This window comes from Tetrao urogallus (assembly GCF_951394365.1).
Source record: "Tetrao urogallus genome assembly, chromosome: 17".
In the NCBI taxonomy this organism is placed as follows: domain Eukaryota; kingdom Metazoa; phylum Chordata; class Aves; order Galliformes; family Phasianidae; genus Tetrao; species Tetrao urogallus.
In genome coordinates, this window is record NC_136830.1 from 1,784,371 (window position 1) to 1,811,885 (window position 27,515).

Consider the following 27,515-nt stretch of genomic DNA (forward strand, 5'->3'; position numbering starts at 1 on the left):
TCAAAAAGGTCCAGAAATAAAGACCAGATTCCCTCAAACTCCTTTGTCTTTCCTCTTCAGTAAGATTCAGTCCTTTCTAGGCTGGTGAATTCAAGATGGATTTAAGGCAACTCCTCATTTCAGTGTGTGACAGCAAGGTTATCCTGCCCCAAAAGCCGAGGAGCATGGGGAATTTCGGGGGATGAGTTTGTATAACAGCATCTTTCTGGACGATGAGAGATCTGATCTCCCCAGCACTCCCAGCCAAGCTCGGGGTGATGGCAGGGAGATTAAAAACATGGGCAAAACTCACACAGAAGTCATCTGCCCCCATCCCTCCAGGGGCTCAGGCACCAGCTGGCTGCAGCCGCCCTGCGCTGGGGCTGCATGGAAAGGAGCAGGCAGCAGCCTGAGCTGCTGCAGGAACAAAGCTGTTCGGGAGCCTCTGGGGCAGCCCAGTGCCAGTGCCACTGGTTCATGCAGACTGAAACTTCGCCAGAGAAGGCCCTTTGTGCTTATTTATGGCCAAGGAGATGAGTGAAAATTTATGGGACTTTTCATCCTAATTAAAAGCAGAAGCCATCTAAGAAGAAACAGATTTTTGGAAAAGGAACTTCTAAAGGAAATGTGTTGTAAGGACGTTCATGGGCTTCAGCATTTGTAAAGTTGAAGTACGTAGTTCATTTGTGTTTGTACTTCTGCTTACGCTTTTCACAGGACGCTTCAAAAACCCTCAAGAGCCCTCACAAATCTGGAATAATATATGCTCTAATTAGTCACCAGCACTGAGCTCATGCGTTACAGACACAGGGGCTAGCTGAGCTCGGCTGGCTCACAGCAGCCTGGCCCTGCCTAACTCAGCTCTCAGAGCAAACTAACGTGGGCTGTTCATCCAGGAAATGCTGTCTGTCCATGTGAATTCAAACCTGGCGTGGCTCTTGTGAAGTGAGGCTACTTCGACACATACAAAGAGAACAACAGCAGAAGCTAATTGCTTTGGGTTGACACCTACAGTTCTGTTCTCGGCTGTCACATATTCCAGCTGTCTTACAGAAAGAAGCCCTTTAAAAAGTCTTCGTATTTCTATAATATATTCTCATTTTTCTATCTTTTGTCATTCCCTGCATTGCTCTTACAGACCACACACCACTTCATCGCGGTCTCTTTTTCTTTCCTCTTTCTGAGTATCTGTCTTCTAAGACAGGGCGCTGCTCCACCCAAGGAGAACCTACCTGCCATTCTTCCTCTTGCCCAGAAAAAGGTGACAATTATAGTCCCTCTTTCACACTTGGCATCGCAGCAAAACAAGACTGATACTTATCTTAGAATGACTGGTCCCTTATTCGTAAATCTTGTCCAGAAAGTCTTGCTCATTTTGCCAGTCCACAGGCACACCATTGTAGGAAGTGCATACTAAATTCACTTTTTTGATCATTTAACTTTGGCTCCAGCTCAAGGAGTTTTAGATTCATAACAAGAGCCCTGTTTCCAATATTGATTTTTGGCATGGGAAAATGCTAATTTATCAAAGGTCCAAAAGAGCAATGATTTTTCCAGTCCAGCTACAAAATTTTACCTACCTACAAGGAGAGATTTTTCATCAGTGTGACAGATCAGCAAGTGGAGGAAGCCCATTAGTTACAAGTTGAGTTGGGCTCTGGTCACTGAGCACGCCTCCACACCCACGAGCTGCAGCCACAAGAACTCCCAAGCAGGAGCAGTACATGCTTCAGTGCAATAACGCTGCTGATCTTAATGTAGACACTGATCTTCCTCAGGATGCCGGTCACAAAGGCAGCTTTGGACACAGGGATCTCTGTGCTCCCACGCGGGCTGTGGGGCAGCGCTGACCCAGCCCTCCTGGGGTCTTTGGGTGGTTCTTCACATCCACGAGCTGCAGTCTGAGCTGAGATGCCGGTTTCCGGTGCTCAACAAGGAAGATGTAAAATCAACAGAATTTGATTTGCTGCCAGGGATGTGAGGAGGCCGCAAAGACTTTGATATTTTGCTGAAGCTCAGAATAAAAATCAGCTGCCGCTGCTGTCAAGTGTATGTTACTGGTTTTGCTTAAAAAAAATCTTCCAAGAACAAATGCAATCAAACAAAGCTGCCTCATCCTCCTGCACTTCTGCTCTGAGGACCACAGGTTGCTTCACTGGCTGTCCATCTGCCATATGCTTTCAAGCTTACTCGGTTATTCGCTCCTGCATTTTATTCCTTTCCATTTCAGAAGTGAACAGCTGCACACATGCTTTATAAATAAACTATGTAATTTTTTGGAAAAGGTTTTTTTTTATTTTTTTAAGCTACTACAAACTCCCACCTTCATCCTTCACTGTACTCTGCACAAGTTAGTGAAGTTCACCTGCAGCTTGGCTTTGCGTGATGAGCTCAGCTGCAAACAGCAGCGATACTGCAACCATGAGCAACAAACTGCACGGGCTGATCTTATGCTCATTGTAGCCACTTTCTAAGTATTTCAGATCCTAAACTGACTTAGGTATCAGAAATAAATTTGATAGGTGGTCCAACCTCAGCAATGCAGCCAATCTGTAACCCTACACGTAATTTCAAACAAATCAGTGCATTTTCGGATGGACAGGCCTCTCGTACTGTTAGCAGAATGAAAACCTGTTCTGGCTGCTCAAGAGGACAGACAGACCTTCCTGACTCAAATCACATATCTCATCTGTGCGTGCAGGAAGTGCATGTACATACATGTAACCATCAAGTCATAAAGGGAATAAGATATGAACCTCCATAAACAAACTGGTATTATATTTCTCAGCACAACGGAAGCACATATGAAACACATGCTGCTGATGAGATAAGGGGCTTGCAGAAACAGTACAGACATCGACAAGTCTCACGTTATTGACACAGAACTACACATCATTCCAAACTTTGTTTTGGGAAAGAGCTTTGTAAGAAATTTTGCCTGTGACATCTTCAGATAGACGGAGAAACTATGTGCTGCAGCACTGCTAGCACTACTTTTGTGGCTCCAAATGCAGAAATGAAACCTAGGTGCAGCTGAAGGCAACCCGGGCTTTTGTTGTCTTTGGTGAGAGACGAATTTCAGATCTGTGCTAAGCATGGCCCTTGTGTAGGAAGTGCTGCTCCCCTGCTGGATGGCTGAAACTTGGGCTGAGACTTCTCACACAAGGTAACTACTACAGGCCAAGTACTCTTCCTGCAAAAGCACGTCCTTAACATTTCTACCACTGCTTCTGAAAACAAACTGGTCTGCAAGGTTAAGGGAGCAAATGGCAAAGTGAGTAGATTTGAAACAAGGAACACACTTGTTTGTCACTGAAAAAGGAACACACACAAAACAGTCTGTGGTGTTCACACAGCTGCTTGTGGAAGCAGTACAAGCACTGCGCAGTGACAACGCACCTCACCATTCCACCAGCAGCAGACTCCAGTGACACCAGCAGTACCAGGAGGGCAGCAGGCGTGTGCTCTCCACTTAGCACCACCAGCAACGTGCTTTCCCCACAGCTGGCAAACAACCTGTCTGCTGCAGAGCCAAACCACTGCTTCTGTGTTTTGCACTCAGCTGCTTTCGTGAGAATAAGAAAACTGCTACTGATATTACGGACAACCCCTGGGTTGGGGCCAGTCATCTCAAAGCCACGGTTTGAATATCTCTCTGCCACCTGGGAGGATCCGCTTCCAGAGCGGGTTTGGGCCAGTGAGGTCTGGCAGGGCTGGAAGTGATAGGCTCTGCCTTATGCTAAATCAATTTAGAGCAGCACTGGAGTCTTAAGAGAAATGGCCAGCCTCAGCAGCTGGTACGTGGTGAGGCAGAAGGCAATTTAATAGGAAAAATGACAACCCATAAGGAAAAGCAACCCCAGCTCACACAGCTCACAATCTCAAAACACTGCCTTGGCATGCGGAAAACCTGCTAAGGGAGGTAAGAGCTACGGGTTGCCTAATAAAAGAAACTGATCCCTGCACATGCACAGAGCGGGAGCTAAAAATGTTCTCAAATTCATTTATCTGAGAGCCAAAAGTAAATCTTTTAACATTCAGCAGTGCTGGAAAACAGTCCTATGATTTACAGGCTTAGAGATTCTAAAAAGAACTCTTTGGGCCTTTTCCATTAAGACTTTGAAATCTGCGTTACAGCCAGTGGGAAACTGCTTCATTCCCACACCGTGCCCTCGGTCCTGCAATCTGTGAAGGCGATTCATTATTATGTATGTGGTGCCACAGGCGTGCACGGCATTTTTCAGATAAACAGAAGATGCAGCATCTGCCTTTAGAAGCTTAGGTGAGTCCAGCTGTTCGTGTGATGGGAAAGCAGCGCTCAGCCAGTCTGCCAGGATAGATTTCAATCCCGGTCCCGGAGCAAATGTTCCTCATCGCCCAGTGAAGTCAGCACTGATACTCACCTGGGATGCTGGAAAGCTTTTGATGGAAGGATACTTCAGAGATACGTGTCATTACTGTCTAAAAATTTGTGACATCATTCACAATACTTTAAGACTTTTCAAGTCATGTTATCTTGTAAAGTGTCTGTGATTCAGTTGTGCTTAGCTTTGCATCACGCATTTCTGATAACACATATCATAGCATGCACCAGAGTTACCCTTACCGTAACAGGTATCTACACACCACACGTTTGTTATGAGAGGCATGATTCCAGGAATTTTCATACTGACTTTGCTAAGCCACTCATACCTTCTCCCATTTTGTCATCAGTATACACACTAACATCTATGTGCCTGCCTTTTTGGACAACTGAGCAGCAATGGTACCCAAATAGTTGTACCACCTCTACACGAGCAAAATGCGACTGCACACAGAAATAAGGGACATGTGAACAGAAATGGTCAGTTCAACATCACTGCTCCACTGCACACACATGACAATACCACCAGCCCCGTACCTGGGACGCTCCTGCGAGAAGAACAGAAAACCTTCCTCTGAAAACAAGGGATTTTGTTTTTCTGCCACACTCTCTTGTAACTCAGGGCTTGTAAAAAAAGAGGGTATTGACTTTTTTTTGTCCAGAGTGGTGAAGGACACAATTCTTAAAGCACAATAATTTTCCCTCTGATTCTTGTATTTAATGCAAAAATGACAACCTATATGGGAAGGAGTGGGAGAGAGGAGGGAAGCATCTCCCACCAATGTTGAAAACTCCCCACATGTCTTTCAATCCTCAGGAGCTGACTCTGGCTCAAATGCACTATCCAACAACCAAAGAACCCTCTCCAAAGGCATAAAATTAAATTCAAGGATCCCCAGACCCTTCATGCTCCCTCATGTCAGACTGGTCCCTTGCCAGGTGCATGACAGGCCCGTTCTCTACGCCTACTTCTTATACTCTGCATTTCTTTCATGGCAGTGGATATGCAATAGGTGGTGTAGACCTCTGCAATCAACATCAACAGAAGCGAAAGAATTAGCTGTAAAATGACTTACGGAGTAGCCTCTTCCTGAAAGCGATTGAGCAGAACTCTGTGGGAGGAAACAATATGCCACAGTAAGTAATGCAAGAGATTCTGTGTAATGTAAGATCAGATCATTTTGTGATTCCCTCCCCCAGCCCGGTATTACTTAGGGGAAAACTTCACAAGCAGAGCGTCTCAAATTCTCTCCTGATATCCTGCGTGCTGCCACGGGAGCGACAGCAAAAGAGCATTTCCAGGGCAGGGCTCTGGAGCTATTTCAGACAAGGATTATATAAACTATAGCATCTTCTAACTGAGGTAAAGGCTTGGCGTGGGATACATCTTCATAGAAACAGGGACTCAAGGATGCAGTGGAGTATTTGTTTAAGCTGTCCCTCTTCAAGAGACAACGGCCACTTCCATGCAGCACGTGGGCATACAGACGTCCCCCGGCTCAGGCAGCACATCTTGCCTCACCAGCTCCAGCTCTGCCACGTAACCACGCAGTCCACTTCCATTCCCCTCATGAATTCATGAGCCTGCAGCCTTCATCGCTGCAGTATTACCATATGACAGCTCTATCTGAAACAATAGCACCGAAGCACTAATTTATCATCTCTCAGAGCTTTAATAAGCATTCTGTCCCTTTTGAATAAGTTAAATTATATTGTTTACTTCTGCTTTTCAGTGCAGCTCCTCCTGCTCCTTTCTCTACCACATCCTTACCTCTTTCACACACTGCCAAATCACTCAGTGCTTTTCCTTTCTATTATACCACCTCCAGCCGCTTGGCTCTCCTTCCCCTCACCACAGCCCAAGGCCACTGAGCTGCTACTCGTCGCTGGCAGTGGCCTCCTTGAAGCAGCTAAATGAATTCCACCTCTATCTGCAGCTGATGCTCTATGCCTTCTTTTTGGAAATTGAAAAGGAGCCTGGAACAGTTCAGCACGTGACAGGGAGGGAGCAGCAGCACATGACCCAGCAGGCACTCTGCAGGCCCATTTCCAAGTGTGATTTATAATCATGATGCTCTTGCTACGTGATTTTACTAAGCAAGATTCAGGGAGTCTTAGCAGCCCCGTTTCTAACAGTGATATTGCAGTGGGTATCAAAGCCTGAACAAGAGCACTGACGCACTGCAGGCGGATCTCAAAGATCACCTCTCTTCCTGCAGCAGCACTGCGTGTCACTGTGGTACTCAACAACCACAACAGCACAGCACCCCCCAAAAAGACCGGTGCAAACTGACCGTGGATTACTGCAAACACCTGCAACTCCCCACCAGTACAACAGGACCCTCCTTGCTGCCATTCCCAGTGCTCTGGAGCTCTCTGCTCTGTGGGAAAAAGGCAGCTCCAGGGCAGGTCTGAGATGTCAGTAACAGATCCTTTATGGGGGCAAACCTTCGGCCTTTTGTGCATCACACATGGATTTGCCTTCAAGCTGTAAAAAGCTAGAGGAATTTATAAAACCTCTTCCATCTAAACTGCCCAGAAACTGCAACAGATTGATGAAATGAAGGGAAGCAACACTTCTTTCTTTTTGAGAAACTAAAAGGAACCTATCACTCCTCCTAGATACATGTAAAAAAAACCCAAACGCTCATAGAATTCAGTTTTGTATAGGAGGAAAGTTAGTAACAACATCCTGCAGTTCCAGCTGAACACAAGTCCATCCTGGCTGGTTTGATGGCCGCTCTGCCGCTCACCCGGAGCACGGATGGGAGAGGTGGGAGCTGGAAAGCAGGGCGGACGGCGCTTCTTCCTCTGCCCCTCACTCAGCTCGCTTTTAACAGACCAACAGCGTCTAACAAATTGGAAATAATAACCCAAACCAGAAACAGGAGGTTTCATTTAAAGCTTCTCCCTAGGGAGACAGCCCCTCCGAGCAGCCTCGCTGTAACACGGTTCTTTTCAACCTCAGTGACTTGTGGACTCCCCAAATACTTTCCAGGCACGCCAACCGCAGAGCCGCGTTGCTGAGATAACGGCCCGGCATCCCAGGCTGCCCAAGAGCCCCAGGAATCTGCAGGCCAATGATTTAAAACCACCCAGCAGAAAAGAATAAACAATTGCTGAATAAAGTGTTACATCAGAAATAATTAAAACGGAATGGCAATTTACGCTGGCATTTCTCACATCTAAGGACCGCTTTCTCCTTTGCGAGTTTTAACATTACATTTCCTGGAAATCGAGGGGAAAAAGTTGGTTTTTTTTTCCCCTCCCTCAGAATTTTTATTATGCGTATAAAGTTAGAAGCTGGTGAACACTTTGGATTCAACTTGTAAAATTCTTTCCAACAATTAGAGCTGTTTGCAAGCATTTTTCTGCACATCTAACAAACCACTGTTGCTTTCTTGGTTAGCTGGGAATGCTGGGGGCTCTTTTGGAGGATCCGTACCAAACTGCCACATGGAGAAGCTCTGAAGGCCCCAATGAACTTCAGCTATGAGTGCCAGAGCAGAGAACAGTTTGCACGCAACTGCGGTGGATGTTCCTAAAGTGAATATCTTTTGGGGTTGACATAAACATAGTTCAATCCATGTGCCTCAATATCCACATCAAATGAGAGGGAAAACGATCAATGTGGCTGCAAATGTAAGAAATCTTAGTGGAAGTTTCACGTGGCCTCTACCCAAGCTGGGAGAAACCTGTAGTGGTGAACGCAGGCCTGCCTGGCAGGAGCAGTTCCTGGGCAGCCTACAGCTGCAGCCTCGTACGGCTGCTGCCATGCCAGCACTGGTGGCCCTCGTGCCTCTCTCCTCCGCACTGCCCGGAACACCTGGAGCTTCCAAGGGAACCTGGTACTAGTTAGGGGCAAAACGAGGCTGGTCTGCACATTTAATGAGGTGTAAGTGGAACTACAGTGCCAGGTGGCATTTGTGCATAAAGACAAATGGCTTGTAACATTTTGCAGATGATGTGCTCTTTTGCAGCTAAAGATTTTTAGTTCTTTTTAAGCCCAAGGTTAAAAACAAAACCAGACAGCACAGACAAGACATTTCAGTTATGTCACAGAGTGAATTATTTCTACTCTGGGATAGCTCTCCTGTTAATTACACTGGTTGTAAAAAATAAATACACCTTTCTGGCAGCAAAGATAAAATCCTACTGTTGAAAAACTCAACTATTCCCACACCAACGTCCTTCAGAGTTGGAGATGCGCTGCAATTTTATTTAAGAGGTCTCCATTCATTATAAATACCACAACTGCAATCTAGAAGAGAAAATCATGACAAAACCTCACTGACAACCTTCAGCAAGTTTTTCCAAGCTAGTCTACTGAATTGATGGCAAGTGTTATTTCCTTGTATACATGGGAAGCCTTCCCCTGCTCTTATGATGCAAAACAAATCAAGACTCATGGTTTGATGGGGAGTCTTAAAACTATCCTCTTGTTGCCTTTACTTCACTGAGCTCTAAATCACCCTACTTTTCTAAGCAGGGATCGGATTCTAGCACGGTACATGCAGGGGCAGCCACCGTCCATCGTTTCCCAAAACTCTGCAGATGACAGTTCACTAGTGGGGATCTCCAGGCTCCATTTTAAGGCCAGTTCTCCTTAACGTTCTCATAAATGACTTGGATATAGGACTAAAAGGTGTTTTGAGCAAGTCTGCTGATGATATGTAATAGGGAGGAGCTGCTAACTCCACCAAGAGGCCTTGTGGAGAGATTTAGACAATTAGAGCTGGGCAGTCACCAACAGCACCAAGTTTTATGCCGTTGGTCTTATGAAGAGTGGCTGAGGGAACCGAGATCGTTTAGTACGGTAAAGAGGAGGCTCAAGGGAGAGCTTAATTGCAATCTCCTTCAAAAGGAGGTTGTAGCGAGACGGGGGTCAGCCACCTTCCCTCGATAACAGTGACAGTGCAGGAGGTGACGGCCTTAAGTCACACCAGGGGAAGGTCTCTTTTCTCTTGTGACAGCGACAGGACCTGAGGGAATGAAGCTGCGATAAGAGTGGGTAAGGCTAGATACCTGGAAAAGGTTCTTCACCACAGGGTGGCTGGGCACTGGCACAGGCTCACCAGAGCAGTGGGCGCAGCCCTGAGCTGCCCAAGCTCCATAAGGGTCGGGAGAACGCCCTCAGTCCTGTGGTTTGATTCTTGGGTGCTTCTGTGCAGGGCCAGGAGTTGCACTCCTTCCTTACAGATCCCTGCCAACTGGAGATATTCTGCGACTCTACAACATATTGCCATTCCAGGCCTTCCAAAGAGCTCCTTCAGGGTTCCACGCTCTGCAGCATCCCCGTGCTCAGCTTTTCCTGGTCTGAAGCACACAGAGCTCTTCTGTCCCTCCGCACCCTGCCTAGAGCTGAGACCGGGCATCCTACGCGTCTCGCCGTTCGTAAAGAGGATAAAGGTGGACCTGTGGTGCCACTGTGGTCCAATTCTCACTTCAGTAGATCTTTTGATCATGCTTCTGGCAAGGTACTTCAGCCTTAGGCGCACGTAATGGACCTGCAGCTTTGTGCCCTGCGCTGCTTTAATCCCCTTGCCACAGGAGGGGAAGCACGGTACAGAAAGTAGGAGGGAAGGGGGAGATGGTGACTGATGGCACACAAAGAAAAGCAGATCACAGCAAACTGTTTGAATTAGAAATCACAGAAATTATTTTATATTCATCTACCAGAGAGAGAATTTCATATCTAGTCTATACAATATGCTAAGCACTTATCAAAGAACATTCAGAGAGAGGAAAATCTCTCAATTTCCTAAAAGACTGCTGTCTGTTAATACATTTAAAGAAAAACAAACAAACATACAAAGATAGGATGATGGAAAATCTGAACAGATAGCCTGGGGGATGGGAGATGAGACGAAAAAGCTCTGAACAACTTAGTAGCAGGGCTTGCTTTTTTTTTTTTTTTTTTTTTCTTCTTTTTTTGTTAAGCTGAAGTCAATCCCTTGAAAAGCAGAGTTTTGACTCTTAAGTGGCCAGCACCTCTTGCAACATATTTCCTAATCAGTGAGTATTTACGGTCGATATTTTATATTTCCAATTTCCCCCTAAGGGCTCGTGAGAAAGCAGCACACCTGCCAACCTTTTCAGCTGGGCCAATAATTGCCAATTTGCTCTTTGCCTTAGTATATCACTCAATTTAGCCCTGGCTGTGCCCTGCATACATCCTCATTCATCTCTGTGCCCCCATGACAATTAGAGTGTTAGCTTCAGCTAACTAGGGCAACTATTCTACTAGGGTTGGAAGACAATTATTAGTCTATTTTCCCATCTTGTGGCAACAAAATTGAGAATCCATGACAATTATATTCAGCAATTCTGCACTCTGCCGCCTGCTCCCCCTCCTCGCCCCCACCTTCCGAATATTTCAAATTATCACAGCTCTACTACCACATTCAAATTTTCCATGTTCACAGGGAGTGAGGCTTCTATTTAAATGATAATGAGGGACGATCCATTCAATTTAGCGAGGGAGAAAATCCATTAAAAAGCAGGCAGTTCTTAAGCTGATGGGTCAAGAAAAAGATAAAACCCTTTTTTTTTTTAAAGCCATTACACAAGGCTCTGTGTGGATTTTTGGACTGCTCAGGACATCAGAGAAGACTAGGACAATTATGGAACACGGGGAAGGCCAAAACAAGATGCCCAAGCCTTCCACTTTTACTTGGGTCAACACAACAAAACAGCAGTATGGCTTATCTGGATCTTAATTCTCTGGCAACTTCCAATTACCGCACTATGAAAGACAGCAGAGGAAAATCCCATTTTGGAGAAGGGCTGTTGACTCTGTGCTGGTCGTAGAGGACTCAAGAATACAAGTGTAACAGGGACGACAGCTTAGTAATAGGTTTTAAGGGAATTTTACGTCAACACTGGGAACATAGACAAGTGGCAAATTCCCAACCCCTGCCCCCCGCACCGCTATCTCAGTTGTACAAAACCTGGGTTAAAACTGGTCTGCTATCCTGCTCAGAAGTTTCATCATCCCAAGGACGAGATCAGCCCCAACAAATCACACCTCTGCAGCCAAAGATGATTTCACCAGATGATAATAAGCATTTTTTCCCAGTGACCCATAATAAATGGCAGTCAGCGTAATGTCTGGAAAGAAGGGACTGCGGAGCACAATTGCTGTTTTGCTCTGAAGCTGCAGCGCTGTCTCCTCATGGAAGTTGCATTGTGTAACAGCAGAACACTCTGTGCCTGACGGCGGTGTGTGCGTGCCCGTGTGTGCAAGGCACAATCAATCAGTGGCTTTGGTTTTCTTTAGAGTGCAATTACTTCACGACAGACCAGGCCACCTCTTGACTTCACGGTCCATTAGAGACTAATGACATGCATTAATGTAAATAAAGAACAACTTACTGGCATCCCATTGAACAAGTCACCTCGAGAAACAAATCACACGGAGGAGCTAAAGCTGTTCCTAATAGTGCCTTCCCAATGGAGCCCTCCGTGCAGCTCGGGGAGGGCCGCAGTGCTCCGAAGATGGCAGTGCCAACCACGCTCACTGGCACTTCCAGACACGCATTTCCCACCACACCTGCTGCGTGCTGCCTGCAGCAGCCAAACCCGCTGCCTCCCACCTCATTTACCGCATTGTTCACCCAGGTTAATGGGGACAGGGATGGAAGGGAAAGGCAGCACGAAAACCAGTCCTGAAGGCCAAATGCACCAAGCAGGAGAGCCACTTGGCAAAGAGCAATAAAGAGCCCAGGTGCCTGCTGGCACAGCACATCCATCTGCAAGGAGCGCAGCCACTCCAATGCAACCACATCCTAAGAGCTCCACGCATAGCCCCTAACCACGAGAGTGCTGCCCCTGCCTTCCCTGCACAGCCCTCCTGCCCAGCCCCTTCCCCACCCTCGGTGCGGTGCAGAAGGCCTCGCACCACTTCAGCTGCCCACCACTCACAGAAGCCACGTGCCAGGTTACACAGCTTCAGAGCAGCGCGAGGACCTTCACAGCACAGATCCTGTGCAAACTGAATCTCTGCAGCGCGGCATCCTCTGCTCCTCCTTCCCTTGCCCCAACAACCTGCTGCCTTGCTCCTTGGCACACACATGGGGAAAACCACCCAACTGCGCCCATGGGACTTTCGGAGACTTTCTGACAGTCACTAAATAGACTACAGAACATTTACTGGTACACAAGGAAGCACTGTACGTAATTAAAGCTAAACTGCACTCATCACATAATGAACGAAGAGCATTCTGCGATTCATGAACCTTACTTTTCAAACCGTTTAATTACTAATTTGAAAAATTCTCATTTGCAATGGGTCGTCGGGTCACGAGAGCGACTCCAGCAAAGCTCAGAAGCGTGCCCCGGCCTCCAGGCGCTGCCCAGACATCCCCATTGAGCGAGAAGAAAAAGAGCGCCTATTTCCCACTGCATTTCACCGGCTGATTAACTGCCTTTGAAGGTTTGCAGGGAATTAGGCAGTCACACTCCATTCCTACAGGCGCTGCCCGTAACTCTGAGGGCAAAGGGAAAAGAGGAGAAAGAACTGCAAGTGCGTAGGCTTAACGAGGAGCGGCTCGAGGAGCGCTTAACGCTTTGACCTGCGCTAATGGCGGGGTCTGCCTGCCTTCTCCCTCTCCCACGCCCCCAACGTCGCCGTGCTGCCAGGCGCTGCGCTCACACACCTGTCAAGAGCGGCCACGGGGAGGGCAAGGAGGGCATCGCACCGACGTGGACGCGCGCACGCAATGGGGATCGCTGCTGTCTGCCCCGCTGGCGGTGCCCCTCAGGGGCGACGACCCCCAGGGCCCCCCGCCCGCCCCCAGGACAAGGCGCCGGCGCTGCTGGGCGCAGCTCGCAAGACGGGGCCGCGTCGCTCCTCCTCCCGCTGCGGGGCTGTTCGCAGCCCCCATTCGCACTCCAAACATGTAGAGAGAATTTTCCCCCGTCACATTTCCCTGTCAGAGCTGTCAAGCTGAATCCCGCTTTAATCTGCCAAAAGCACTTTTCTGCTGACATTTTTAATAAATACTTTCAGCTTTTAAACACATTTGTGGGAGCCATTTTTCCCCCTTTTTCTCCCTTCTCCTCCTATAGAATGGGCTCTGAAAGCCTTAATAGCAAATACGTTACACTTATCAAAGGCTTCCCCCCCTTCCTTTTGCATCCTGAAGCGGAGGTAGTGTTTTCAATTTTAAAGCTAAATTAACTGTCCAATTGAATTTAGCTGGTGTGAGCCGTTTTCTGTGACAGGTTTTAGTTATGAAGCATATTTTACATTAATAGAACTCAACATGAAAACCACTCGCTCTGGGATTTCTGTGGCTTGCCATTGAAATGGCAAATTTAATATTTCAGACATGCTCGTGCCAGCGTTTGATTATTGTTCTTCATTTAAATCTCTCCTAACGGGAAAGGTCCTAATTAGTAAAAAATCATGTTTTAATGAAGGCGAAATGCTAATTGCTAACACAAAAAGCCTTCATATAAAATTATCCCAGCACTGCCATTGATTTCTCGGTGACTCAAAAGCCCATTTGTGTGTTTACACACGAAGGCACCGTTTGCTTTTGTTTTATCATAACATTTCACTCACCATACCATCAAATTTCCTGAGAGAATGACAGCTCTCCCCCCAAAGCCTCCCATATCTTGGAGGCAGGAGGCGTAAAATTAGACGAACTGCCTTCGCACCCAAACTACGCAATTACGCGCAGGAGCTAAAACCAAAAATACTGTAAAAAGCTTTTTAACACAACTTCGTGGAGAAAACACAACAAAACATCAAGCCGCTTTTCCCCGAGGAATAACAATTCCATTTTGTTTTCCCATCTCTGATCTTTCGCTTATCATATTATTTGCACCGTGATTATAGTGTTTGCGAGGCAGCTCAACCACTTATGCCATAACACTCAATCATGACATAAAAAAAAAAGTTATTACACAGTGACCTCTGGATGCCAACATTTGTTCAGCAAGATTTATGAAAAGCCGTGTCAGCAGCGGGAATTGCTGCAGCCAAGCGGTGCTTTCTCCTGAGCGGTACTTACATCACTGAGGCGGTCCCTGGAGCTGCTCCGCTGAGAGCTTGTGGCCTCCCTGATGCTGTCCTCCTCGCTATTTCTGCCACTTCTGCTTGTGGGGACCTTCATCTAGAGGGAGAAGAAGGAGGGGGAAAAAGGAGATTTTCAAGCACTGCCACCTGTTCCCGAGGTCACCGACAGCGCTTCACAGCGTCGCTGCTACGCCCGTGGCACCATGGAGGGGCTGCTTCCAGCTCACAGCGATTCTCCAAAGTGGGGCTTCAGCACACGTGCCCACAGATAACTCCTACCGCCAGGGCAGGTCCTCTGACCACCCATCTGTCCCTCCTGAAGTTTGTTTCTGTTCGCACATCGTCTGCTCAGCGAGAGGCGACAGCGTGGGACATCACCCAACTTCCCACTGCCATCTGCAAAGCGCGCTGCCGGGCAGGAGGAGGATAGGATAGATGTGTCATTCACAGCTTCCTTCGTGGGCTCATTTACTAACAAATTATTCTGTTAATTCCCTTGTGAAATATTGGGTGGAAAGAAGTGTTTAATTTGTTAATAGGTTCTATTCATATCAGTTTGGTTCAATTTAAATTACACTATTTAAAATGTCGGCTGTACAAATTGGTACTTCTAATGGCAATAAAATCCCCTTGTTTCTCTCTGTCCTATTTCACTGCAGCCTGCAGCCCTAGTAGAAGGTTTTCGCTGGTGAACCCCACCACATCCCAACCTCTACCAAGAGGGATTTTACATCTGATACAACAAGGGGAGGCAAGCCCTGCTGGGATCTCCCAGATCTTCCACCAGTGGCAACTCTGCATTTGCATCCAGTAATAAGGCAGGAATCGACCACTTGAAACTCATCACGCTAAACTCACCCTGCTGTATTTCCTTAATAAAAAGGCCAACAACATCAAGCACTGAAACCTAACCATGTTACATCAGTGCTGTGGCTACCATCAATCACAATTTTCCTCCCGCATAAAGTAAGTACATTTGAAAAGATCTCTTTTTTCAAAATACCTAAAATTATCGGCATTCACTTATTATATTCTCTTTTAAGTCTTCATTAAGCAATTCTGATTTCACTTATCGCATTATGTTGGCTAGGATTCATGCCAAGCCAATCGGGTAAAGGGCAGAACCCAATTAATCGCTGCCTTTCAAGCCGCTGCACTGCAGCTCTCCTCAGCCCCTGGACGTACGCTCACTCAGAGCACAGCTCTCCTGGTTCCCACTCATCCCCCACTTCTTCTGCAGCTCTTGGATTTGAAGACTCTCAGCTTCCAATTTCAACGCACCCAGGTACAACAAGCACGTTTGCTTCTCCCAAAATGGAAACTGTTGAACTATTACAGGAAAGAACTGCAATCTGCCTAAATGCAATAGGGAAATACCTGCTGAATTCCCTGGCTTTCCGATCCGTAACCGGACGGCTTTCATTTAGCAACACATCAAAGCCTGTAACCATTACTGTGCTTTTGACATAAACAACTGGACAGCTGCAACTTAAAGGAGAAATAAATCACTTCCTAACCTTCCTAAACCTTCCTAAGCGCCAGCGTTCGCTGCGGGGTTATTCAAAGGGACTAAGCTGTTCAAAGTTAGCACAGACTTGCACAACCTTTTACCAGACTTCAATCCTTTGCTGTTTTTCTCAAGTTACAGTATGCTCCAAACACCACCTGCTTCTTTCCTCCAAGTTTCATTAAAGGAGAACTACACCTACACACAAGGTAACAAATTGAGACAATTTGACCTGACCAGGTCTTGCGCGGGCAAGCAAATTAGAAGCATCACTGCTGCCATTAACCTTTCCAAGTAAATATCAATTATTAAACTTGCAGCACTACCTCTGTCCCCAGTTTGCTGCTGTGAAGTAAGAGGGTCATCAGCCTTTTTGACAGATGTTGTTCATTTACACCTGCTGCCTGCCAGCGGGGGAGCCTGCACACCCGCAGCCCCAGCGCTGAGCCAAGCTGCCTTAATTCATCAGTAATTACCCTAATGAGCCACATGCAGGACCCAGCTAGGAGGACAAGTTGTTCTGCTAAGTGGATGCAATGGCTTCATGGGCACTCTCAGCAGCCCAGGGTATCACAGCAAGCCGGTCAGAAGCTTCTCTTCCAGTTGCTGGCTGCACGACTTCCAATCATTTCCTCTGGCTGTTTTTGCCTGAGGTCGAGAAATTCCTCCTGACTGTACCCCCTAACCAAGCTTTACAATAAAACCTGCTGCTGCCCTGCCTCCAAAAAAGCTTCTCCTTCTCCTTATCCACACTGCAGCAAGCTGACCAAGCCCAGGAAGCAGAGGTGAGGAGGCGGCAGTGCAGCCGTGCTGCAGGACCCCATAGGGCAAGGCACAGACCTGCAGCACACAGCCCAGACAGCAGTGCCACAGCTGCACAGGAGAAACATGCTGCACCTTGCTGTGCTGGGAACTCACACAGACGTTACAGCAACATCAGTAGCAATCGTTACATATTTGAATTATAGGAGCCAAATAATCTAGAGGTACACACGAGAAGGAGACAAGGCAACGCAGAGCAAAGAAAAGCTGGAGTGGGCAGTCCCAGCTGTGTGCCATCGCTCAGGTGTGGTCTGCAGCAGAAAGCACTGATCTGTTGTTGGGAACGCAGCGCTGCATGGCAGGCTGGCTTGGCAGGAGCGAGGGGAAGGTCCGGAAGGACCTGCAAGGCCGCGGTCCATTTGCATGCTGCAGGTGCTTGCAGACAATCCCCAGCCATATTTGGAGCCAAGAATTATGAACCCTGCGCTGTTGGACATCATGTAGCATGATTAAATACCATAACTCATTCCAGTAATAACTCCGGCTCTCATTAAAGTCCAGCTCTGCTTCCTGAACTGCTGCTGCCTTTTCGTTCCTGCCACCAAACCTGAGCCCTCCCTACTTCTCCTAATGGGGCATGGGCAGAGGGAGATATGAATGGGCAGAACGGGGTCTCAAATCCCTCAAAGGGCTTTTCATTATTACCAAGCTGGCTCTCAGCACCAGAGTTTTAATCATAACGGATCAGCCCATTCTCCATTTACTTAAGCTTCGTCCACGTCAGAGCAAAGCACATTTTTATTTGGCGCACCTATTTTCAAATCACAAGACCGCTGTCCCCACTTGTTATTAATAAACACACTTCGATTTATCACAAGCTCTGTTGAAGTGCTGCGGGGAGCCTGGGGCAAAAGGAGACAAATTCTTTTTTTAAGTTGTTCTGAAAGGTGCTGGGCTCCCCGACCCTCACCCCCATTAACCCAGCACAGCTAGTTCGCTCCTGCTGGGAGCTCCCCGGCTTGCGCGGCGGCGAGCCTGGACTGATCTTGTGCCATCTCAATATATTTGTTCATTATCTTGCGCACACACAGAAGCATTTGGAAATGTACTCGGGGCACAGGCCAAATTGAATCATCTGCCTTCATTTTCCACACGATCTGAAGCTACAGCTGCTACAACAGGCTGTGGGATTTTTATTTTCCTTCCTTAGCGGTTTTTCCTCTCTCTTAAAGTCACAGCGGTCGGATTTGAAACCTCTCCCACAGTGCTTGGGTGCGCGTCTGCTTTTTACAAAATGGGTCATGTGGACACACGGCCGGGAGGAGAAATTGCCAGCAACCCATTTGTGTGCTGTTCTGAAGGCAGTGCAGGAGGAAACGCCCTGGAGGAGAGACATAGTGAAAGCACTGGGCTCAGGAATGCTTATTCTGGTGGCTCCCCTGGGTCTGTTCGTCCATCCGCTCCCCTGCCTTGGCCAAGCAGCCACCGCCGCCTCTGTGCTGCACCCAGGGAGCATTCCCACGGGCACAAGCCTGCCATGCAGGTCAGAAGGGGACAAGGAGCACCACACAGCTCCATCCCATTCTTGGTCTTCCAGGAACGCATTAACTGCTCGAGAAAAAAGTTTAATTCCTTTGAGAGCTCTGGAAGATCAACTTATGTGGTGTTGAGAAAAAGGAAAGACCCAACACAACCATCAGATTCAGGATTTCACTGACTTCGAGGCCAAAATTTTGGCATAAGCTGCCTGGAGATAAGTAGGTGCAGCAGAGAGACTTCCAAGTTGCAGAGCTTACGTCCGAGCTTTCAGCTCACCGGGGATAGGGATGGATCTACCTTATGCTCATCCATCTAAACTAATGCTGCATCTATCAGTGCGTAACGGCCTTATCGCCACTCTTTCCTACAGGGTCAGCCGGAGGAAGAAAACTTTCCTGCAGATAGCATCTCAGAATAACAAAGATGATTCCCTAAGGCTGCAAGAATCATTATGAGCAACTGTTCCAAAAACTTATAAAAGCTAATTGTAAGGCCTGTTCACTTCCCAACAAACAAGAAAATTATGCTTAAACTATGTTTCAGGAAGACTTTTTTTTTTGCTAACATATGCTTGGCATTTTATTATCAACTCCCAGATAAGCTTGTGTTTCTATTGGTAGACTATCAGCAGCAGCAGCTTTCTGCAGCAAGACACAGTAAACTGCCTTAATAAATACAAATGGACAATTTAATTAAGATATATTGGAGACTTGGAAAAAGTACTATTTGTGGATGAAACAGTCTGTTAAGGGATCATGCTCAAGACCAGCTCCGTGTATTTTAAGCAGGCAACAATAAGTGGCAGAGAAACACACTGCACAGCGCTCTGCCCCAGTGATTAAAGAGCACACTGAAATTATAAACATCAGTTTTCCAGAAGGGAAAAAAAATAGCCACGGCGTTGCCTCTGGCTTTAATGCCTGAAACAAAACAAACCATTTGGCTTTAAAAATGTACTTCTTTAAACCTGAAAAGACCTATGTATCAAAACAAGGTGGATTCAGCTAAACACATTACTTCTGACTTGTTTCCTTGAAAATCCGGCCTTAATGCATTCTAACAAAATTTATCTATCCCAAGCATACCCCATAATGAGATCAACTGGGAAAAATATCAGGCTTGTTTGTATATTTTATACTTGCTCTAACTTGGCAGTTTGGAGATTATGTATTCCCCAGGTCCCTCCTTAAATCGTTTCACACGCTGCAATTTGATTTTCTTTGCTTGCCCTTTTCCACAATTTTTTTGATACATTTTATTGAGTTCTGGCTCAGAGGGAAACGTTCCCTTTGAATTAAGGGTGCAATCATTTTTTTCCTCTAAATAAGGACATATGGCGTAGAAAGCAATGTTATGGTCTGAGGATTTTATGATTGAAGTAGGACTCATTTTAAAAAATGACAGTAACATCAGGTTAGATCAGAGCAGTTTTTCTAATTGGGTGGTGCTGCTGTGGTTGCTGTGATCAGCTGTCACAGCCATAACTCACCACCAATACGACACGTCCATTTTTACCTACTGCGATAAAGAGCAAAACAAAGCCCATCGTCACGGCGCAGAAAGACATTTCTCCTTCCTTATTTTTATATAACTTTGGATTGATGTAAAAATGTTTTGTACGAATTTTAGAAGCTTAGAGTTTATACATTTGGCTGGCAGATAGGCAACTGGTTTCTAATGCTGGCTTAGCTATTTGCTCTGGAAAAGTTATTTGCACCGCTTGTACTGCAGCTCAGCAGACTGTAACCCGCTGGTTCATTTTAGCCTCTCTGGGATGCGAGGAGAGCAAGTTCCTGTTAGCAAAGGCTTTCTGCCTCCGGACTGCCGCTCAGCTGTGGCAGGAGGGTGGGCAGCAACGCACCACAGCAAAACACAGTGCCAGGGAAAAGTCAAAATACTCAACCAAGGCATTGTTGGTTTCTCCGCTACTTGAGGAACATGAACTACTCGTGAATAACAGCACTGTGCATCAGTCCGGGCAGCTGACACGAGAGGCATCTTCAGTTTTTAAAAACAAGTGAAAAGCGATGCCATGTGGTGTTGGCCCCTTGGCTTTGCAATTTTTGGAGGAGCTGCTAAATGTGCTCCTGTTTGCCAGAGTGACATCTGCAACAAGCTCAGCTTTGGCTCTCCGAGAGAAGCTCCTCCAGGGCTGCTGTCCAACCTGCATGCAGTACAGAGCAGATCTCAGGTCAGGACCAGAGGGCTGCAGCCCCACACTCCCTGCAGTACCTGGGCAGGCAGCAGGGGATTCCCACTCATTCTGCATTTCTAAATGCCCAACCCGAGAGGAACTGCTGGATTTTACCTTTTTGATTGAGAGTGTGCCAGTGTCCCAGGGGGCTGGAGGAGCACTTTCCAGCAGTGCCCCGCACCCAGAGGCCTCAGGAGCAGCAGGGCCAGCAGTTCTGCACCCAGCCGAGGCACTGGGACAGCAGCACATGCACTCCCCAGCACACGGGCTGTCAGGCAGCCTGGGCTGTGCAGCAGAGCCACACTGCTGCCCTGCGCTGCCAGGATGGCCAGGTGTGCCACAAAGCAACAGCTCCTGCTCGTTCTGAAAGAGAGCTGGTGCTTCAGCAGGCAAAACCGCTCCATTTTCCAGCTGCCATCAGACCTGCATAGCAAACTGCACTCTGCGTGCCCCCAGCCATACTTGGCAGATGGTAGGAGACAGCTGGGAAAATCTGGGTTTGACATACGTCAGTGATAAACTGCGCCGGCACAGACCTGCTGGGGTTACAGAGAGCTGTGTGCAAGCAGCGAGGTGCTGCACGGCGCTCAGCCACAGCCTGTGCTCACCCCAGAGACACAGAGCAATGGGGCTGGCAGGGCAGCACGGCTCTGAGGTGAGCAGGCACAGCACAAGGTGGCCCAGCACAACATGGTGCCCAGCACACTGGTGGTGCTCCTCCTCGCAGGCCCTCAGCAGAAAGAGCTGAGAAACCACACGTAGGCTCCTATGTTGGGTCTATACGTAAGGGAAGGCACTCACAGGCACAAAACAGACAGATGTTACTTGGTGACTAAAGAGCCAGTCTGCATGAGGTGGGTGTGTAATCACCACTGACGACAACAGCACCTAATAATTAATACGTCAGGTGTCACGATACGCCAGATGCTGGATGCCCTATCTGTCCTTTAATTTAGCCACAGGTCCAAAGGAACAGCATACAATAAACACTCTTGAGGAGAGCTGAAAGCCTCAGAGCAAATTACTAGATAAGATTTGCCGCTTCAAGTTTCACCCTCAGGCAATGTGGACCTATGGCTCTCAGTTATAAAGTGCCATCCAACCTGCACGCAGCAAGAAGTTGATTTTGCACATTTTTGGGGCAATGTGAAAGAAAGGGATACAGACAGCATCAGCGGAGGGCTCGTACTGGAGATGCAGCACGTGCTGTTGGTGCAGGGGCAGGACCTGGGTACCATCAGCCAAGCATCACCTGAGCTGCGTTCAGCTGGAGCCAACAGACTGCATTAGGCTGAGTCTACACAATGCTTTTAAACACCATGTAGGAGGCAATCAGAACTGACAGCTCTAACATTGCTGTCATCTACGCATACAGATACCATCTATTAAAGGCTAATATCAACAGCTGTGATGTTCAAAGCAGAAGTAGATTTAATATACATATTAAATTGTCCAAAGCTGCAGGAGATGTTTCAAAATATGTTAGGAAATTCAACCAAGAAAAATCTCTCTGTATATCACAGTATTTCTCTGCTAGCAATACTATCCATCAAAAGTAACAAGTCTGAATCAAAGACGAAAGAGATGATAATCTTCAAAGGTGATTTTAGTAAGAGTAAATCTCCAAGGGCTAAACATATTACTAATGATGTCATGTGGACAAAAACATTCAATGCAGTTGTGCTTTGCTCTTGGAAAGAAAGCAGACTCATTCCCCAGCATTTGCTAAGAACAAACTCATCTAAAAACAAAGCACAGATGTGTTGCACAAGTTCCAGAAGAATGGGAGTTCATGTGCACATGGATGGCATCAACAGATCTGGAATAGCTTCTGAAAGAGGTAAGTGTTGGGGAAGGAGTGAAAAAGAAGCAATTGGGACCGGCTGGGCAGCTACAGCCAGTTATGGGCACACTACCCTGACACCAGGGCTGAACAAGAGAAGAAATACAAAACCTCCTTCTAATGATTGATTTAAGTCATTTCAGACAGCAAGGCTTTCTGGAAAATTAATCTATTTCAGTAAGTCTGGTTTCATTTCTTTGGTAAGTCTATTGAAAATAGAACTGGAAAAATACAATACATGTAATCCTTGATGTACACGTACTGGCTGATATTCTGAAAAAATTAGCATGATATAAATATCAAGAAAGCATATATTAAATGGGGACCATCTCGGGTAAGATCTCAGAACATAGTGTCAATAAATAACCATCAATGTTTATTGCAGAAGATGGAAAGATTAAAACAAGGCTTGCTGTTTTTCAATAGTTCCATCAATATTTTTGTGGAAAATACACTCTCAAAGCCACTGCTGATAAAATTCAGACACTCACAGTATTTCTTTAAAATCAAGTAAGGATGAGGAGAAGGCAATCGTAGGCAGCAGCTTAGATTCCTTCAAAACCCCTCACGACTAAGAGCACATCCAGAAGCAAAGCTGCGCCATGCTGCGAGGAACGAAGGCAGCTGCTGGCAGCTATGAGAGACCTGACGGTGCCAAACCGAGCTGCCTGGGAAGAGCTGGGAGCTGAGCTGCCCATCGAGGTGCTGAGCGATGGGCCAAGAGAACTTCTCATAGCGATCTGCAAACACCAAACACTGTAGGTTCTCTTCCATGGTTGAGGGCAGGGCTAAAAGTGTTCCCGTCCCTCTCTCAGTGATTCACTCAAACCCTTCCAAGTGTCCCACGTGAAGGGCCCTCTATTTAGTACCATAGGGTTTCACAGTCATTACTAGGACCCCAAAGCACCACAACAGCACAATTAAACCACCACCAGATGTGTCATAATAATACATGCTAAAGAAAGAAAAGACATACCGTGTGCAGATACAACAATTTGCTGTTTAAATTAATTCAGAAATCACTACAATCCCTATAAACCCAACATACAAAACATATGCTACGTAGGCATGCATAAGCTGCATGCAAATCTTTCCAAATAAAGCCACACATGCAACTAATAAGCTGAAGTGAAAAACCAAAGCAGAAGAAACAAAGCAAGTATGTGCAAAGGCTGCCCGAGGAGTACTAAGAGGGCAGGAGCACCTTGAGCTCCTCCATCTGAGCAGAGCACTCGTGTGTGGCTGCAAGGAAGCCAGCTGTGGGCACAGCACCAGCAGAAGACTAAGCTGCGTGGCACAGCAGAAACTGCAATAGGTAGCAGGTGATCTTTCACCTATATGGGAACATGCCTCAAACTGCACGCTTTCAGCCCTTCCACAAACCAGCGCACAGTCACGCCTCTGCAATGATCTTTATTTCCTTCCTCTGTTATTTCTGGAGCCCCCCCAAAACGTAGGAGCACAGCTCCAGCACAGCAGCAGCTGGTGTAAACACCAGCATTCAAGGCAGGAGAACCACGTCTTGAGAGCAGATGGTTGGTACGAGCTGTGGTATCACTTGGATTTTGCAAAGCAAATACGACCCCCAAATAGAAGTACATTTTTCCTGCAACTTCATCTACCTTGTTCTAGCCAGACCCACGATCTGCTTTTACTCCTCATGTCCTCCCAAACCCCTGCTCTCTAGGCTTCTCAGGACGTGTTCTCTCCCAGACAGCTCTCCCTCCTGCAGGCGCCCATCCATTGTCACCCCAAGCAATGCAAAGCGTCCCAAGGAACCACAGCTGCTTCTGCAAATCCCAGCAGCAGCAGTACCTGCTCCTGTGGGCTCCCAGCACCAAGGTCAGCATGGCAGGGCCCTGGGGCTGTGCACTGCAGAAGCAATCCATCTGCTTATGGTCACCTGCAGCGATCAGCCAAGATATCGGCGTTGTCAAGGAAACTTTCAGTAAGGTCATCAGATCCTACATCACCACTGCAAGTTTTTTGATTTGAGAAAGCACTGTTATAACTGCCTGAGCAAGCACAGCCGGCTCCGCAAAGAAGCTCAGAAGCAATTTCCTCTCAGTGCCCATGGGACATCCTGTTTGCTGTTTGACATCCTGAAAAAAATAAACAAAAATCTCAGAATAATTACAGCCAAAGCAGCTAAGGTGAAGCCCTTTGGAAATTTTCCGCCATGAGTAAACGCAAAAGGGGAGGCGATTATTTTAGCTAATCAACACTGAACTTTGAGTCACAGCTGAGGAATGGGAAGCAGCTTCGCGGGGAACTACGCACAGAGCCCTGTGAAATAGTGTGTGAGCACTGCCCACGGCCTGGGGGCTTCAGAGCACCTCGGATACAGATTTTGGAAATGACCAAGGGTATCTTTTGCAGGCAGCAGCTGAGAACGAAACTGCCATAACCAGGGAGGAATGAAACTGAAAGCTCAATCTGGAGACCAAAAGCCACCAGACTTCTATGACTTCAGTGAGCTGCGGCTCTTCGTAAGAGCGAACAGGATGAAGGAACAAAGCCTACAGCTCCACAATTCACCAAGGCACAAGTATGGCTGGAGCTCAGTCCCTGCTTACATCTTTAATGTTTTGTTACTGGTGGATGAGCAGCAAGAGTACATGAGAAGTAGGAAGTGGGAATGGAAAAGCCTCTGAAGTTACAATGCAAAAACTGAACACGTCTACTGGAGATGTACAACTGGTCTCACATGGAGCTTTTGTGTGCTAATAGCTGTTTCATTTGATACTCAAATTCCATACAAGAGCACACGTCAAGAAAGCACACATAGTATAAATACTCTTGCTCAAAACACTTCACCTAACGCAATTCACAACATACCTGACAGTTTCCTATTACTGCTAAAGGAAACCATTAACAGAGCGCTAAAGGAAACAATCTTATGCGCTGAACCAACACTGTTGCCTCAGCAAAACAAAGCAATTAACATCTGAGTTCACAGAAAAATACATTAGCACAACAGATGCATGTGCATGTATTCTGGCCCTTTGGTAAGATGCACTGTTTTGGGGCCAGATGTTTTTGCTCATGCCAAAGAAGAATCCAGCTGCATCAAGCTGTGAATATTTCTTCTGATCTGTCAAAATCTGCTATGAACTAGAAGAGAAAAAAACAGAGCTGAAGTTTGAAATAGAAGTCTGTTTTCCACTGGGGATTTCAGCACCATCTGTATTTTAGAAGCTTTAGTACAACCTGACAGAGTCCGAAAAAGTTTGCAGCACAACAGGCAAAGTGCATTGGAACACCATTCAAAGCAGGTACTGGGGAGAGCTGAAGCATATGGTAAAAGACTCATCTCGTACATATTATTTCCCTAAAATCAATTTACACGTATTAGGTGGATTTACAACACATTTAAATTGTACAGCCCTTGTTGCTATCATGCCATTATCTAAAGGTAAATCCTACAGCTGAGATTTTCTGACATGCCCCAGAGGTCTCTTGGCTCCTAAAGGTGCTGAGATTCCCACCTCCCATCCTCTCTGTTGGAAAATTCGGCTTAAAAGTAAGTAAATAAATATCAAAATAAAACTCGTCCAGCAGACAAATAAAGCTCCAAGATGTGGAACACAACGAAATATAGGTGAACCAAACTCCCTGCCTACAGCCTGCTCTGCACATTTGTATGCTCAGCAGCTGGGCTGCCTTCCAGGTGTTCCGTGCAGCTCTTCCACTGACAGGGTTATCTATTTTACAAAGAATTATGTGAGCAGTGGAAACCACAGCAGAATTGTTTTGAAAGAAGCAGGCCTCAGATGGACAATTTAGATTTCACATAGTTGATAGAGGATTTGCAGGTTCAAATTATTAATCAACACCCTGCCAAGCAGGGGCCAATAGCAATCTGCCAGTGCTGAGATGTCTTGGACTCAAACTGTAAAATCTGGATTTTAGATTGACTCAGCGGGGAGAGGAGTTTCTGTGCCTACTGCCCTTTCCTTCTGAAGCACCCAGGGAAAGCAGGCCCTGCATTATAGGGGCAGATCCAAATGTATGGATAGCAGGGGAAGTTCTTCCTCCTGGCTATCGGGGACGCGCTCCCATGTGCCGGCATTGCAGCGCTCAGGCTTCCATGCTCAGGGCTGCCTGGAGGACACTGCACCCAATGCTCAGCACAGGGCTGGTGCCGAGCAGCCACTCTGGCTTCATGTGGGCACGGTTGGGCACTGGGCAGCATCCTCCAAGCAGGGGAAGAGTTGTGAGCAGCAGAAGGGGAAGGTGCCAGCCTGCGTGTGATGCAGATGTGTGTGTGCCCACACGCATAAACGAGACAGGATTGCTCAACTCGAGCCAGACAGCATCCCTTCCAGGTCTCTTCTCTCCAGTGTACATCTTTATTACAAAGAAGTGTTGCGAGATGAAATTTGGGAGCTTGGGGCTAAAAGCAAAAGAGAAAGAACAGGATGCGCTCCCACAGACGTTGATTGAAAATGGTGATTTCTTTTATTTATTCTTATTTCTTTTAGGCTAAGCATCTCTCAGAGGAGCTGCCTGCAGAAGCATCAGCCTGCTTCTCCTGTTGCGTCACATCACAACACGACTTGTTTTCCTCTTGCCAGCAGCTCATCAAGGAGCACCCCCAGCACAGCCCTCTCATCTCTCAGATCTAGTCAGAAGGCAAATTAGTAGCAGCCTGATGGGGGAATGCTAAATTTTTCATTACAATGTTCCTCCGGAGGTTTGGTGTTTAATAATTTGTACTGTATAAAATTTCACATATGGGAAAACAAGGCACCACACAGCCTCTCCAGATGCCTTTTTTTTTCCCTGCTAATCATGTGAGCCCCCCAGCTAAAGCAGTGGATTTAGGGCATAATTAAAGCTTTATACTTTAATAGTAATATGGGTAGAGCCCAATTTTATTTCTGAGAAGAACACACCACATTTGTAAATTCCCATTTCACTGCAGATCAGTTTTCAAACAAGCTCTGGACCCGGGCTGCTTTGTTCCCAACACACCACGGGAACGCAAAGCACAGAGGCAGGCAGCTGGTGGCACTGGGGCAGACATTCATCTCTGCTTCACCACCATGGCCCCTAAATGCCCTATGATTCACCGAGGGGAGCAGCGATGAACATCCATCAGCCCCTTAGCATCACCTGCTCTGAGCAGAGCGACCTGGAGCACTCAGGTGTAACTACTGCTGCATGCAGAGCTTTACACACCAGTTAAGACCACTGAAAACCTTATGTTAAAGCTTGAATCAGGACTTAAGCAGGCAACAAGTTCTGCAGTAGGAGCTTCACAGCCAGTGACCTGTTGTGCAGCCTGCTCACTGCCAA

At 46.9% G+C, this 27,515-nt stretch overlaps 1 protein-coding gene across 1 annotated transcript in view; it reads right to left on the minus strand.

Moving 5' to 3' along the window:
* The window catches only part of FBRSL1 (fibrosin like 1), a gene marked incomplete at both ends in the record, with an annotated part of 418,053 nt that overhangs the window by 235,267 nt on the left and 155,271 nt on the right, over positions 1-27,515 (minus strand). The window contains 2 exons of the mRNA XM_079544068.1: positions 5,419-5,454; positions 14,365-14,466. Of these exons, the coding sequence (XP_079400194.1) occupies positions 5,419-5,454; positions 14,365-14,466 (138 nt within the window). The remainder of the gene's footprint in view (positions 1-5,418; positions 5,455-14,364; positions 14,467-27,515) is intronic.